Raw genomic sequence first — 15,888 nt, 5'->3', positions numbered from 1 at the left:
CTGCAAAACCTGCTCCCGGACGCCCTGGCCCTAACCGCACACAATGCTGCAGGCCTGTGTGGGCCCAGGGGCGGGTGGACCCAGCACCCCCAAGGTGGTGGACTGACCGAGGAGTCTGGGGAGGGGGAGAAGAACAAACTTAATCCACAAGTGATCATCTCTCTCCCCACCTCCCCCACCTCCAACTGTGGGTCCCTTGTAGCAGACAGGATGGGATTAAGTGGGGCAAAAAGGCAGTTGCCATGGTAACGTCCAGTGGGTGCCACATTCTGGGATGGTCCCCAGGAAAGACAGGATGCAGTTACCCTGGCAACTTCATCTCCTCTGGAGAGACAGGTATTGCCCCGTTGCCCTGGCAACAGCCGGGTTCCAAGGTTTACAGGAAGCGATGGCTAATTCATTGGGATCTCTCTCCCAGTGGATCACTGTAGTCTGTAACTGTCTCTCTGCTCCCCTCTGTATTTTGTTTTTTGCCTCTGCCTCTGTCTTCCTTATTGTGCTCTCGTTCTCTGCCACCTTGTCCATCCCACTGGTGCTCTACCTTGAGGGATAAGTGTAGAGGAGACATTGGGATTCTGGAGGGAACGGCCCTGCCGGCCCGCTCACCCCCATCCCTCTCCTCCATCCCATGCCCCCAGAGGGACCATGGAGATCTGGTCTCCTGGGGCTCATGTCCCAGTTTCTGCTTGTGCTTCAAGTCAAGGTGAAAGAGGCGGAGGCGGCACTGGGGAGGGAAGCATGGCCTGGCATGGAGGGGAGTGGCCATGGGCCTGCCCTGAAATCCTCATTCTCTCTTCCTCATTCCCCCTTTTCCCTGCCAAGTTCAACTCTTCAGGGCAGCAGCCAGATCCATGGCCCCAAGATCTCACTCAAGCCTGGGGGTGGGGCGTGTGGTTTGGAAGGAAAAGGGTTGGAGTTTAAGGATCTGAGTTCAACTCCAGTTCTGCCATTTGTGAGCTGTGTGACCCTGGGAAAGTCACTGCCCCTCTCTGATCCTCCAGCGTCCTTTTCTGCAAAACAGAACAAAGTTGCCACTGCAGAGGAAGGCTGTGAAGAGGGAGTGGGCTAAGGGCTGTGGTAGCCTTTGGGAAGTATGTAAACACGAGGCCTCTTTTTAGTTTCTGGAAGAGGAAAAGGAAGGTCTAAAGCAGGACCATGACCACCCCCATCACTCTAGCTTGGACTCAGAATTTCACACCCACCTCCTCCACTCAAGCTCATTTCACAGCCCACCAGGCTGAGGTCTCTTGCCAGCATTTGCCCACAAGGAGCCCAGGTGAGATAAAAGGGTCCAAGATCCCAACCTTCTAAGCTGCTAACCCACCCCTCTGAACCTTCCAATTGCCTTACTGGTCACCTCACTTGCTGGACACATTGTCCACTTCTTGGTAATCCCCAACCCTAGGGGGTCCCTGACTCACTACCTTGGGTCCCGGGGCCCCTGGAGACATCTGGGTACCCTCTCCCACAATTCTGCCCCTCTCCCTGGGCATCAGGGGTGGGAGAGAATGATAGGATTGGCTCTCCAATACAGGACATAGCCACTTCTTCCCAGGAGAGAAACAGGAGGGAGGCCGAGGGGAGGGAGAGGCGGCGAGCTAGGGAGGAGGGGTAATGGCTTAGCCACTAATTGCACCATTACCACCTTCAGAAAAAGGAAAAACCACTCAGTTTTGTTTCTGCGCACAATATGCTTCCTGCTCCTGCCGCCAACGTTGCAATTCAGAGGCAGAGAAGAGAGGCCTTTGCTCGGGGGCCGCACAGCTGGTGGGAGCGGGCTGGGCATGGGAAGCTGAGGCCGCCAGGGGCGAGAGGCAGATGCAGGGGAAGTGGGGGAAGGGCCGCACGGCCACCTCCCTGCCCAGACCCTCTAACCCTTCCTGGGAGAGGGCATCCATTCCTGAAGGTGTTGCAACAGCCCTTAGTGACCTCTGAGGCCACCTCGGTCACTGTCCAGGGGAGAGGAGAGGGATTCCACCATTTATAGGCTGTGGGATTTTAGATGAGTTGCCTAACTTCTCTGTGCCTCAGTTTTCTCATCTGCAAAACAGAGTTACTAATATTCCCTACCTCCCGGGCTGTTTAAGGATGGAAGGAGATGAGCAGATGAGCATAGCCGCTGACACACTGTAAATGCTCAGAGATGGGAAATTATTACTATTAAGAGACTCAGAAAGAAACCTTCTCTCCTCACTCTGCTCTGTCTGAATCCTGGAAGCATGTACCACGTCTTTGCTCCTAGCACTTTGCAGCCCCACTGGAGCTGAGTTCCTGGTTTGAGCATCACCTGGCCCCAGCCGGGTCCAAGCAATGCCTGTAGGACAAAGGACTGGGGCTGGGATGAGAGGGCTCAGAGACCTCTTAGCTCACTTAATGAGGCTTTAGAAGTTAATACATAAAACATAATACATAAAACAAATGGCAACCGTTTGCCACCCTGAGGCTATATGAATGGGAGTCTGAAGTTCCGGACAAAGGAGGTGAAAGTCCTGCTCAGCTGGGAGCTGGCCTGACCATCCTGTTCCTGGGCTCGGGGTCCCATCCTCAGCCCCCCACTGGTGAAGAGAAGCAGGTAGAAAGCAGAACACCTGTCAGGAGGTCATGTCCTCAGGTCACTGGAAGATCTAGGGGGACAAGAGGGTCAGAGGCTAATGGTCAGCTCCCCCCCTGTTTCTGACAGCGACCATGGAGGCGACCTGTGTGACTTCACAGAGCAAGGGCAACCTAGCCCTGTACCACTCTGTCCCATCCGCCACTCCTGTTGGTCATTCTTCCCTACCTCTGTCTCCTTTTTCAGCTCCTCTTTCTCCTCTCCTTTCTCTTTCCCACCTTTCCCCCACTTTCCTCCTTCCCCGAAGTGCTTTCTTCTCAATCCTCCCTATCCTTCCTGTGTCTTCCCCCCCCCCCAACCTTTATTTCTACCTCTCTCCCTCCTGCCTCCTCTCGCCCTCCCCAGCCCAGACCCTGTGCAGGAGGGTGGGACACGGCATGACACGCAGGACCTGGTGCCAGAGAGATGGCTGGAGAGGGTGGAGAAGACCCAAAGGTCTCCTTGGCAACTCTCTCTTAAGCACACACCCACTTGGAATCTTGGAGAGCTTAGCTCAGGGTATGGGCACTGCCTCGGACGGGCCCCATGCCCCATCCTGAATTTGACTGTTGCCCCCCATGACAGCTAATTCACTGCCTCCCCTGTGCCCACAAGCCTGGCAGCTATGCCTGGTGGTGGCGGACAGTGAGGAGCCAGGCCTGCCTCTGGGATGTGGAGAGAACGAGCCGATGATTGCACGGGGGGACCGTTCTTGCCAGACTGCCCACTCCCCAGGGCCATGGCAGGCATGCGAGCCAGCACGTGTGTGCCCATCTGCAACACGCCTGTGGTACTCCCGAGCTGGCCTGCCCGCCACAGGCTGGTGGCCGGGGGCGGAAGCCCCCGGAGGTCGCTGAGCACAGCCCCGGCATGCTAAGAGAGGGAACTGGAACACAAGCTATACCCCATGTCGATGGGATGAGAAGGAAAAGAACTAGGGCCAGGGCCAAGTTCCTGGGCCACGGCAGCGGTGGGGGGGTGCGGGGGGGAATCAGAGCTTGGGAAGCATTGTGCCCGCCCACTCACATCCCACCTTGCACAGCCCACATGCACACGCTCACACGCACACACCCGAGTGCCTCAGGGTCCTACAGGGCCTGGGCAGGGTACCACAGAAAACGTGCCATCGGAAGGGTCCCCACAAGGCCTGTCCCACTAAGGGCAGTGAGCGTGGGGGGCAGAATCGGTGGAAAGTGGGCCGAGGGAGAAATGATCCTGCAGGGGGTCTGTCTAGGTGGAGGGCCATTTGGTTAATGAATGGCAGCAAGTAACACCAGGCTTACACTTGGGAGAGAAGTCGGGGGGCAGGGACCAGCACTGTCCCCTGCAGGGTCCCCTATAGGAGGCACTGCTTGCAGAGCAGAGGGAAGCAGGGAGCCAGGGGACAGAGGGCCATGGCAGTTAGAAGACACAGCCTGCAGTTAGAGGACCCAAGTTCAAGTTCAACTGTTGGTTAGGAATGCTTATGGCAGGTCTTTTTCCCACTGGGGCCTCCATTTCCTCCTAAGAAATATGGGGACAAGATGTTCCCTCACTGACTCCAAAAATATGAAAAATAGTTATTTCTGTTTAGAGCCAGGCCCAGTGCTAAGCATACTGCACAATTTATGCCTCACAACACATATCTGTGGGATGGGTTCGGTCACCGCCTATTTTGCAGAGATGCAACAGGACTTGCCAGTGTAGGTCTGGGTGACTTCTGCACCTCCGCCCTATGTTCTTTGGCCTGCATGAGGGCTGGAAGGGCCCTGACAGAGCCCAGATGGAGACCAAGGCCCAGAGACAGGAAACTGCCTTCCCTCGGTAGCAGAAGTCAGGGCCAGAGTCAGGACATAATCCAGAATTCCTGACTCCCGGAACAATGCTCCTTCCCTTACCCTGCTCTGCCTACACCCTTCCTGCCACTGTCGGGCTGCTTGCCTGAGGTCCAGGGTAGCCAGTCGGTACCAAGTGAGAGGAAGAAACAATGCCAAGGTCCAGGGTGGGGCTCAGAGCCCTGCCCTCCAGCCAGGTCCGGGGCTCCCTCCTGGTTCCTGGGGGACCGGTCATGTCTGCTCAAGACTCCACAGGCAGGGCCTAGCTAGGATAGGGCCACCCCTGGCTCTAACCTGGCTTGCTGGGAGATGTGCTGCCGTCTGATCCAGCCAAGGGGGAAACCGAGGGTCTGTCTGGCATCTCTAGGCTCCATTCCTCCAGATCAGTGTCCCAAGGGGCCAGAGCTGCCTCTGGTCCGCCCTTCCCCCCACTCCTCCCTACCACAGGTGTATGAGCGTCTGTTCAGCAGTAGCAGTCAGGGGCCTGGCGCAGAGTCCAAAGCCAGGTGCTCTGGCTGGGAGAATCTCAGGGGCCAAGGGAGACAGGAGGAGGTGGGCAGGAGCCACACTGTCCACTGGACAGAACAGAAACCACAACAAGGAGGCTGAGCCTCTCCTCCCAAAGCCCTAATCCTGGCGGCTCCTTATCCCAGTCCCTTCCACCCATCTCAGGCCTGGGCCAGCTGCCAGTGCCCGGGGTAGGCAGGCTTGGGGACAGCCGGACTGTGGACCAGGTTGCAGGCTGAAGCTTCAGTGGGGCTCCTGGGCTGTCTGCTGGGTTCTGGGTTAGGTAGGACTCTGAGCCAGGCCAGCTCTAGGCTGGGTTTGAGATGCTGCAGAGCTTCCTCCCAGGGGCAGCCCCAGGGCCCAGATGGACTCTGTTGAAGGCCAGGTTAGCCATAGGGGGTAGGCTGTGCTGTCCAGGGAGGTGCAGAAAGGGCCTTTTATGGTCCTACTCTCATGGCCCCAAAGGTCAGGGGCCCAGGAAGAGAAGCAGGGTTGGAGCTCGAAGTTAGGCCACGTAAGGGCAGTATTGGGAGAGGCCTCCAGCGAACTGGTGGGAGCCGGGAGCTGCAGGAGAGCCCTGGGGCCACACGATTCTGGAAGGGCACAGCCCTACAGCTGGGGAAGCACCCAGTGGAGCTGGTACGTCCTGGAGAACGGGCAGACTCTGAACAACCCATCTGTGGGATATGCTGGGCCCAGGACACCATCCCAGTGGACGACTTCTCAGTCTCTCTCCTGAGCAGGCAGAAGCGCTGGCAGTGGCCGGAACCCAGAGGCCTCAACCCGTCCCAGCCCCTGTGATCTGCCCCGCACGGCGCAGGCATCAACCTCCTAGAGACAGAGAAAGATCCCGCTGAGAGGCAGAGGAAGGGGCCCAGGCTATGGTCAGTCACCTCCGCCCTGCAGCCCCAGGCCAGACGCTCACTGCTGGGCTCAGCTAGCTCTGCAGAGGGGATGCACTCTGGAACCCGTCCCCAAACCCCCTCCACTGCACCGCACCCAGCCCACCCCACCCCGCCCGTCCTGCTCATCCACAAGCTGACGAGTCCTAACAGGCCTCCTTTGCCAGTGACAAAAATAACTATTTTCAAAATTCACAGCAGGGCTTTCGCCTACACACGCTGCACCGACTGGAACCTGAAGGGAGATATGCAGAACGCAATGTGCGGATAGAGGCACGCTCTGCAGCAAGCAGGCTCTGAGCCCCCTAGGCCCCTCCTCCCACCACTCAGCCCATGCCCCCCAGCACACACGTATAGGGGTCCCTGGAACGACCAAGTCGGAAGGGCTCTTAAATCATCCATTATACACAGGGAGACACTGAGGCCCAGAGAGGCTCCGGGATTTGCCAGAGGTCATCCGGTGGGTCTGTGGCAGGGCTGGACCAGAACCCGTACATTCTGCTTCCCCACCAGCCTGTCCACCTCCTCTCCCACCAACTCGGTCAATGGTGAGTTCCTACTTGCCCTCAGGAAGCATACACCCACACGGGTGCTCACAGACAGCCCCGCAGCCCTGGTGTCCATGTGACTGCATTTTAATCAAGTTCATGGGCTCCTCCACAACCATTACCTTGGCCAGTATATCTCTATAGCCCTGTGAGGTAGGCGGAGCTAGGGCTAACAACCCCGTTTGCAGGTGGGGAAATCGAGGCCCAAAGGGGAAAGGTTGGGTCCAAGGTCAAAGCAGCACCCAGTGTCCTGATTGTTGGTTCGGAGCTCTTTTCACAGCTGTTCCCATCACCCTTGATTCTGCTGTAGTTAACAGCCCAGTCTGTCCTCTGGGTGCTAGGGGCCGGAAGGAGAGCTTTCCCCCATAGCTCCTAGCACTTGTCTGGCCTCAAGATTGGCCCAAGCCATGGGAGGACCAGGAAAGTCAGCCCCTATCCCAACACCTCCGCCCTCAGCACTCTGGCCCGACCACCATGCCTCCTCGAGGGTCCAGGCCTAGAGATGTCTCCATGTGGACCCTCACCCAAGCAGTATCCCAGAGGTGCAGGCTTCAAGGGCAAGGTCGTCAAAGAGCTGGTAGGTGGCAAGGTCAACGGGAACTCCATCATGGCCCCAGGCGCCAGGTTCACTCCACGGAGCCACCAAGTCATTACAGCTCTTTCACTGAGCAAGACACGGAGGCCCCGAGAGCTCACGCAGGCCACTTGAGGTCACAGAGCAAGTCAATGGAGAGGTGGGACTGGAATCCAGGCAACCGTGTCTAGTTTATTCTCCCCCAGGCCAAGCTCCCCACCCTTCAATGGAGGATCTCTCTGCTCCCCATTTCCCTGCAGGTGGGGACTTGACCTCAGGCCCCTTGGTGGGGAGGGGCAGGGCCAGGCCTGATTGGGGAAGTACATCTAGGGGGACAGAGATCATGACCTCCCCCCCCATCAGATCCGCTGGGACATCAGCCTGGTGTTGAGTTTACGAAAAAAGGATCGAAGCTTGCAAATCTTGCATTTTTTCTTGCGGCGCCCTCGGGAGAAGCTTCGAGCCCTGCCTGCCTCTTCCTCCTCTTCCTCATCTTCCTCATCACTGGCCCAGGGCCCCCAAGCACCCCCATTAAAGTCGGGATGGGCCCGGGGATTCTCAGCTGGGTAGCGCACAGGGATGGCTGTGCGGTTATAGTCCACCAGACGGGCCAGAAGGGCACGGACCACATCAGGCCGTTGGCCAGCCAGGTCCTCCCGTTCATAGGGGTCAGCGCTGATGTTGAAGAGCCACACCGCCTGGCGGGCACTGGCCATGCGCTCGAGGTTCCACCAGCTGCCGGGAAAGGCGGCCAGCGTCTGCGGTGGGATCCAATCCCCATAGCCAGGGTCCCCTGTGAGCAGCTTCCACTCACCCACGCGGATGGCAGCCTGCACAGCCGTGTTCCAGATGCCAAAGCCAGCCTCCAGGGAGCCGTGCCGGGCATGGTTGTAGAGGGGGTCGATATTGTGCAGGATCTCTGTGCGTGGCGAGGCCCGGCCCTCACTGATGGTGGGCCACACATCATAGCCGTCTAGCCCATCTGCCGCCGAGGCAGAGCCACCTGCCAGACCCACCAGGGTCGGGTACCAGTCAGTGATGTGCACCAGCGCCCGGCTTGTCCGGCGCTTTCGCTTAAGCAGGGGGCTGTGGACGAAGCCGAGGCCACGCACGCCCCCTTCCCAGTAAGTGCCCTTGCGTCCTCGCAGTGGCCAGTTGCTACCCCCGGAGAAGGTCTGGCCGCCATTGTCACTGGAGAAGATGATGACACTGTTGTTGTAGAAACCGTAGCGCTTGAGGGCCCCAGTGATGTTGCGCACAGCCTCATCCATGCAAGTTACCATGGCCGCGTACTTGCGCCGGGCCACGTTGCCCATGCTGCGGTAGCGGTACAGGTACTCGCGAGGGGACTGCAAGGGCGTGTGCACCGCCTGGAAGGCCACGTAGAGGAAGAGGGGCCGCCGGGGGCTGTGGCTAGCGAGGATGTGGCTGACCCGCTGGGCGTAGAGCATGGTGGAGTACTGGCCGCTGAGCCCCCAGGCCACACTCTCGCCCTCGTGCAGGTCAAAGCCACACACCCCGGGCCCGTCACAGTTGTCGTAGGTGTAGTAGTCCACGTTGCCAGTGAGCGAGCCCAGGAAGGTGTCGAAGCCCCGGCGGGTGGGCAGGCACTCCTTCCGGTAGAAGCCCAGGTGCCACTTGCCCACCATGTGGGTGGAGTAGCCTGCCTCCTGCAGCTTCTGGGGCAGCGTCACCTGGTCCAGGGGCAGGCAGTTGGGCTGCCGAGGGCGGATGATGGAGTGCTGAAGTCCGGTGTGGATCTGGTACCTGGTGGGAAGAGGAGACAGTGCGGAAGTTACAAGGAAGCTACAAACCACCACTCGGGCCAACCAAGCCCCCAGTGCCCTCCCTGAGGGGGGCTCTGGTCCCAGCACTTCCAGCAAATGCACAGTAATCAGCATGCAAAAAGCACTCCAAATGCGTTCTCAACAGAATCCTCAAAATCCTCAAAATCAATGGAAGCTGATTATTTATTGTTTGACAGATGAGGAGACTGAAGCTTGGAATGGTTCAGCCACTCACCCAGGATCACGCAGCCAGGAAGGTGGGGGAGTTAAGAGTCAAACCCAGGTTAATCGTGCAAAAAAATAATAATAACTAATACCAAGTCCTCTCTCTGTGCTCGGCATTGTGCTAAGCCCCTTATACTAAGCATCTCACCAACTCCCCACTAACCTAGGGAGTGCATGCATATTATTCCCATTTTCCAAATAAGGAAACTGAGGCTCAGTAAGTTAAGTCACTTGCCCAGTGATTCAAACAATTAGTAACTGGAGTGGGGATCTAAATCCCAGGGGGTCTTCAGAGACTTCAGAATCCCTAAGTTCTTTCAAAGAATGAGTCACTTTTGTTTCTGGGTTAACATTTAGTACACATGATCATTGTCCTACGTGGCCATTGGGTTCTGCTTAGTTGTACATGCTCATGGGTCCAGTGGTATGTAATGGGGCTGTCCTTTACTCAACTTTGTATTCCCGGTATTCAGGTGATGTTTAAACAATCCTCAATCACGTATGGAAGGAAAGAAGGAAGACAGGCAGGCAGGCAGGCACTCAGAGGATTTTAGAGGCAGAAGGGACCCAAGTCAATTTCTAGTGTATTTATCTCGTCTTTAAAAACACAGGTCCAGGAGCACCTGGGTGGCTCAGTTGGTTAAGTGTCTGACTTTCACTCAGGTCATGATCTCGGGATCCAGGGATAGAGCCCGGAGTGGAGCCTTGCATCAGGCTCCGCATGCAGCACGGGGTCTGCTAGTCCTTCTCCTTCTCCCTCGGGCCCTCCCCACTTCGTGCTCGCGCTCTCTCTCTCTCTCATAAATAAATAAAATCTTAAAAAAAAAAAAAAAGACAAACGAACAAACAAAAACCCCATGTCCAGAGGAGAGGAAGGGCCTTGCTCAAGGTCACTCAGGGGTCAGGGGCAAAACCAGGACTTGAACGTAAGTCCAAGCAGAGTCCAAACCCAGACTCGTCTCCAGCAAACTCAGCTGCCACATCTCCTCTCCCCCATGGTGGCCTCAGTGAGCTCACATAGACGGGTGAGTTGGGTAGAACGGGAGATCTCTGAAAACCCTCCAGTTCCCAAATTTTATGAGACCAGTTCTCACGTGCCTGCCTATACATTCATGTGGCCCCTGGATCTGGGTCACTCACCCAGGCTGACGCTCTGAGGCAGCAGCAAATGGTTAGCAGAATCCTGCATTCCTTGTCTATTCATTCAAATCTCTTCTGCGGTCAATGTCCCCATATGATCTGCTTGTGGTGTCCAGCCTTTACTCAAGTCTTAAAAGCCCAGAGTAAATAAGAAGGCTAGAACTTCACAAGGATCTTAGAATCCCACAGCTTTTTCTCACCCCAGAGGAATCCTAGTTAAGCCAAGACCTGACAACCTGACTCCTTTAACCCAGGCCTTGGGGGGGGGGGAGGGGGCGGCACTCTCCTATTTTTGGTTTCCTTAACTTAGAGCTCTCATTGTTAGTATCAGTAGCTACTGTCGCCATTTTTATATTTGTCTCTCCACCACATATATTATTTCATTCAATCTTCATTAAAAGCTACAGGGAAGACTATTATTATCCCCATTCCACAGCTGATGAAACTGAGGCTCTCAAAAGTACAGCATGGGCCCAACTGCAGACAGCTAGCCAGCAGAGGCTCCGAGCTTGGAACCCAGGTCTACCCAGCTTGTGCTCAAATCCTCTCAGTGATGCTGGCTCTGCAGCCCCCAGTCAAGCTAATGAATGATTCCATTTAATATGGGAAGTACCCCAGGACCAAGCAGTGGCAGGGCCTCATCACAGGGCTGGGTACCGCGGAGGACCAGTTTGTAAAGTGGGCGGGCCAGCTACGGGTCACCGAAGCCCGGCTGCAAGGGGGTAACATGAGAAACACTGGCTCTCTCCAGCATCGCCGAGCACGACTGGATGCATTAACAAACACTAATGAGAGTCGTCAGCATCAGTCAGATGGAGCCAGCTGTAGCGGGCGGAGGGCAGACGCTGCCCAGCCACGCTCAGCTAACTTCCCAGATCAGGGGGTTGGAACCCTGCCCTGCCGGCTGCTCATTCCCCTGCTTCAACCGAAAGTCACCTCTCGGGAGAGAAATGCTAGCTTGTGCACAATTCTTGGAGATGCAGGTTCTTTTCCCCCTGCTGGAGGTTAGTCAACATTTGGCCCTCGCCAACACTACTGAGGCCCCAACCCATAACACACACAACCAGCCCCTCTTCCACGCTTCCCCAGTTCTCTCTCCCTCTCTCTCTGTTCCTGGAGCTGAATGCTGCGTGCCAAGTGGAGGAAGAAAAGGGACCCATTTGACTCCCAGCTCTGGGACCCCTGCCAACCACCTGGCCGCTCAGCCCCCTCTCCCACCGACCCTGAAGTTGGGCAGAGGCTTGAGTTGGGCTCCCCCTGACGCCATGCCTCAGTTTCTCCCACCCGGGGAAACAGGGAGAGCAAGGCTCTGGTTCCTGAGATCGTGCTCATGGCTTTTGGGTGGAACTTCACGGAAGGCATGACTTGGACCCCATCCAAGGAGGATTAGCTTCAGTCTTGCCAAAGGATTTTCTCCTCTAAGTGGCCAGGGTTTGCCTTCCACACCCCCACCTCCTGTTACCCTGCTCTTTTAATCCTGTAATCCCGCTGCCTTGCCTGTGGACAACTCCTTACGGAGAAAGCAGCACGTCTCCTGGGGGCTCCCAGCCAACTTAGGAGGATTTCGCAGATGAAAAAACAGAGGTTTGGAGAAGTGAAGTAACTAGCATAAGGTTCCACAGGTCATGGCATCCTGCGTGTGTCTTTCTGCCCCACCTACACGTTCCTTGGTTTCCTTTCCATGCAGCCCTCCGTTTGGGAACCCTGATCCCTCCGGTGACATAGAAGCTGCCATTTATTATAGCCAAGCAGGATACATACAACTCATCCCATCCTCACCACTCTTCTTCAGGATAAACCCTGCCCTCCACTCTGTTTACGGACAGACAAGGAAGCAGAGGCTTAGAGAAGCTAAATGATTTGCTCATGGCCTCCGGGTTTGTAATTAGAAGCAGCGTTAAAACCTAAGTGTCAGAGACTGCCGTGTTCCTCTCACAAAGGGATGCCCAGGTGTCTCCTTCACATGGTGTACAGTGTGTGTCCTAGAACATCAGAAGGAGGAGACCTCAAAGATGATCCAATCCATTCAGTGTACAGTTGGAGAAACTGAGGCCCAGAGAGGGCAAAGGACTTAACTAATGATCACACAGGCAACTGGAGACAGAATTGGCGGAGTCCTGGTTTCCCAGGTCCCAGAGGGGTTGGGGGGTGGGAGGGCTTCTGTGAATGCACAGGAAATCTACAGACGGGATTTATTTGGGGCACACCGGGCCAGTCCCAGCAGCCTGGGTCATGCCTACCTGCCAGTGAGAAGTTGGCTCCGTGAAGGCGTGCAGATGGGCTGAATATAATAATTCTCCAGCTTGACACCCTCGGCTGCCAGCCGGTCCAGTGTAGGGGTCTCGATATCGGAGCCGTGGTAGCCCACGTCGTGGTAGCCCTGGTCGTCGGTGAGGATGAAGATGATATGGGGAGGCTGGGGTGGAGCGGCCGAAGGCTCCACCCCGGCCTCCCCAGACCCGTCAGCCACCAGACTGGGCTTGGCCCAGTCCCAGGACAGGTAGCCGAAGCTGAGCAGGCTGACCAGCGAGAAGCCAGTGAGGGCGTGCATCGCCATGCCGGCCCGCGCGTCCGGGCGCACAGGGTTCCCGGGGCCTCACCGCCACGCGCGCCCAGGGCGCACGGCCCGCACGCCCGCCGGCTGGCCCGCCTGGACGCTGCGAGATTGTTCAGCGGCCCCGGGGGCAGCCCAGAAGTTGGATCAGGACCGGAGGGCGGACCTGCGCGGCCGCAGCGGGGCGCTCTGGGGAGGTCAGGCCCGCGCAGAGCTGCCTCCCGCCGCCTGCGCGCCCGCCCTGCACCGCCCTCGCTCCCTCTCCCCCAGCTCAGCCGGGCCAGCCTGAGACGCGGCGTGGCTGCTTCCAAAAAGTGCTCTCCACCATCCTCTGACTCTCCCCTTCCTACTAGCCCTCGATTTCTCCCGCCTCCTAATTTCTCTCGCCTCTGCTTTCCTTTCCTCCTCCTCCCGACCCTCCAGCCCCCGGCCCTGCCTCTCGCCCCGCCCGGAGTCCTGAGAACAGTCGGGCTCCCCGCAGGGAGGCGGGCAGGACCCCGGCGGGAAAGGGGAGGGAGGCACGGGTTGGGCGGGCCTGGGGGGGGGGGGGGGACACCGCGGGAGAGAATGCGAGAAAGTTGTAACATCTGCCGGGGCAGAACCCCAGGTGGAGGGGCGGGACGGGGAGCAGCGGCTCCGCCCCCGGGCGGGAAGCCCAGGCCCGGTCGGCCCTCCGGCTCCCTGGCTCCGGCCCCCTCCCGGCCGTCCCGGGCGGAGAGCAGGAGGGAGAGGGGCGGCTTGGAATTCAGTGGATCGGCTCTGGGAATGGCCCGGTCAGACATTCCAAGATCTTGGAGCCTTAGCACCTCTGTGTGTCAGCCCTGGAGGGGACGTGCATAGTTTCCTACTCCAACCCGCTCGTTCTACAGTTGGAGAAACTGAGGCCCTGAGATAGGTAGAAACTGGTGTAAGTCACAGGGCATGTTAGTAACTTCTTCCCGGGCGCTCGGTGGCTGCTAGAGTGGCAGTAGAGACCGCAGTGGAGAACAGGGACGCCTTTAGCAAGCACCTGAGGCTGGAAATCAGGAACCTAGGTTCTTGCCTTTGCCAGCTTCCCTCTCCCCATCTCGTCCCCTCCCCCTCTTCATTCTGCCCTTCCGGGATAGAACACCGGCGCTAAAATCCAGAGGGCCGGGGTGGTTGAATACATCTTGCATCCACAGGGTCCAGAAGTTAATCAGCACGTGTTGCATGAATGAATGGATGAGCGGGCCTCCCGTAGGAGTGCAGGCCAACCCTCACCCGAGGAAATCTCCCCGGCAGAGAAGGCAAGCTGGAGGGACTCCTGTGCCGGCAGGTATCATAAAGGAGTAAAGCAGGGGGATGGCTGTGTTGCCAGAGGGAAGGCAGGGGCTTCGGTGAGCCAAAGACAAGCCAAAGACCGCAGACTTGTGTCCCGCTGACCGTTGTCATGCAAGAATGTGGGCCAGTGTTTCCAGATCTTCTGATTTTCCAAGAACACCCAAATCCAGATTATTATGAGAAATATCCCAACTGTTAAGTGCTAGCAACTAATTTAAAGCAAATTTAAGCACCGCACAGGCCAACTCAAACCTGAGGAATATGTTAGGCCGTCAGGTGCCTTTTGCCACTTCCGCTCTGCTTTATTGTTTTCCAAAGTTGTCCTAGGCTGCATTTTTAAATGGGAGAACTGAATTAAACAAAAGCAGTTAGGCTCCCTTACCACCAGCACTTCAAATGTTGGCTATGCTGAGCTCCAGGAGGGGAACGGGTAAAGCTGTATTTTCCAATTTTATGTGGCCAAGGACCCTCCTTTCCACAGGGCTTCTAGAAGGGCCAGTGTCTGGGGAATTGAGGGGAACGAAGAGTGCCCAGGTGTGTCTTCTCTGCTAGCATCTTTCCCCTGCCAGTATGCTGTCATAATCCCTTCCCTCTTCCTTAAAACCACTGTGTGTGGGGAAAGAAACCAGACCTCCAGAATAGCAGCCGGAGTGAACCCACATTTTTTTGAAATGAGGGCTGCGTGGAGCCAGCAGCTCCCGTTTGCTCAAAACCCCATAGTGAGGGTGACCAGATTTATCAGAAGGGAAAACTGAGCCTGTTGTTCTGGCCCAAGAAACATTGAGGACAGACAGGAAAAATACAGCCTCCTGAGGGGAAATGCTGCTAAAATGGTGTTTCTGGAGGCTTCAGCCTGAAGGCTGTCCTGGGGGTCAAAGTGGGACAAGTCACGGGAGGTCAGATGGACTTGGGTTTTGCAGTCTTCACATTGTCCCAGACCTCAGTCAGGAGGAGAAGTAGAAGTGGCACAGGGAGAATGGCAAGGGAGGTGGGGTGGGGAGGGATGTAGCCTGGAAGGAAAGAGGCCTGGGGAGGTGGGGAGGGGAGCTCACAGGCTGCAGATCTTGGGGCGGTGGGGGGTGGGGTGGGAGGTGGGGGTGTCAAAGGGACAAGATAAGCTGAATTTCTAAGAATTCAAGACGGTGGGCTCTGGCATCAAACTGCCTGTGTTCAGATCCTCCCTTTTATTTGGGGTCAGGCCCTTGGGCAGATTATTTGGCCTCCCTCAGCCTCAATTTTTTCTTCTATAAAATGGGATGATAATATAAATGAGACACAGTACAGTGTTCAGGAAAGTGCCCAGCCCAGAGTAAGTACTCCATGAATGTGAACGATTATGATGGTTGTTCTCTGCGGTTCAGGAAGAGAAGACTAAGTCCTGTGTTACCGGGAGGCAGATTTCAGGCCAATTTAAGGAATTACTTTTGTAGGAAATCTGGTGGTTTTCTTAATAAAAGGATGGCAGTGATGGGTGAATCAGCACATGGAGAGGAGTAGGTGGGACTCTGGGGCCCAGCTCATGTTCCCCAGCATTCATGTTTAAGGGCCCCTTAGTACTCCCCCAAACCCATGGTGGTCTCAGGGGACATCTTTCCCCTCTAACGTTCTAGGCAGATGAACACTGACCAGCAACTCTGAATGCCATTACACAGCAGGACCAGGCTGGAACATTTAGGCCGGACATTTCCAAAGGCTCAGGGATGCCGAGGGGGGAAATAAGCAAGGACTAACGTGAATCAAGTCATATCGGTGTTAAGACGTGACTCACTCATCTTCCCTTTATGTTCCCTACAGGATGCCTACCTGCCTTCTTCCCTGAGACAATGTCCATTGGCCCTATTGCCACCCAGATGGATTCAAGAACTCGAAAATGTCTCAAGTTCAGGCCCAAAAAGTCTCAGAGAAACAGAAGTTCCCTCTTGAGCCAATCTAGCCTTTGCAGTTT

General features: G+C 56.5%; 1 protein-coding gene across 1 annotated transcript; it reads right to left on the bottom strand.

The window, feature by feature from the left end:
• Nucleotides 1-7,294: 7,294 nt before the first annotated feature.
• ARSI (arylsulfatase family member I) lies at nt 7,295-12,644 on the bottom strand (the record flags this gene model as incomplete). Its single annotated transcript, XM_080804926.1, has 2 exons — nt 7,295-8,702; nt 12,328-12,644. The coding sequence occupies 2 exons, from the start codon at nt 12,642-12,644 to the stop codon at nt 7,295-7,297; spliced, it is 1,725 nt and encodes a 574-aa protein (XP_080661052.1).
• Between the last annotated feature and the right edge of the window lie 3,244 nt (nt 12,645-15,888).

This window comes from Martes martes, assembly GCF_963455335.1.
Source record: "Martes martes genome assembly, chromosome: 5".
NCBI classification, from domain to species: Eukaryota; Metazoa; Chordata; class Mammalia; order Carnivora; family Mustelidae; genus Martes; species Martes martes.
Note: the sequence above shows the minus strand (reverse complement) of the source record. Positions and strands in the feature narration are given on the sequence as shown.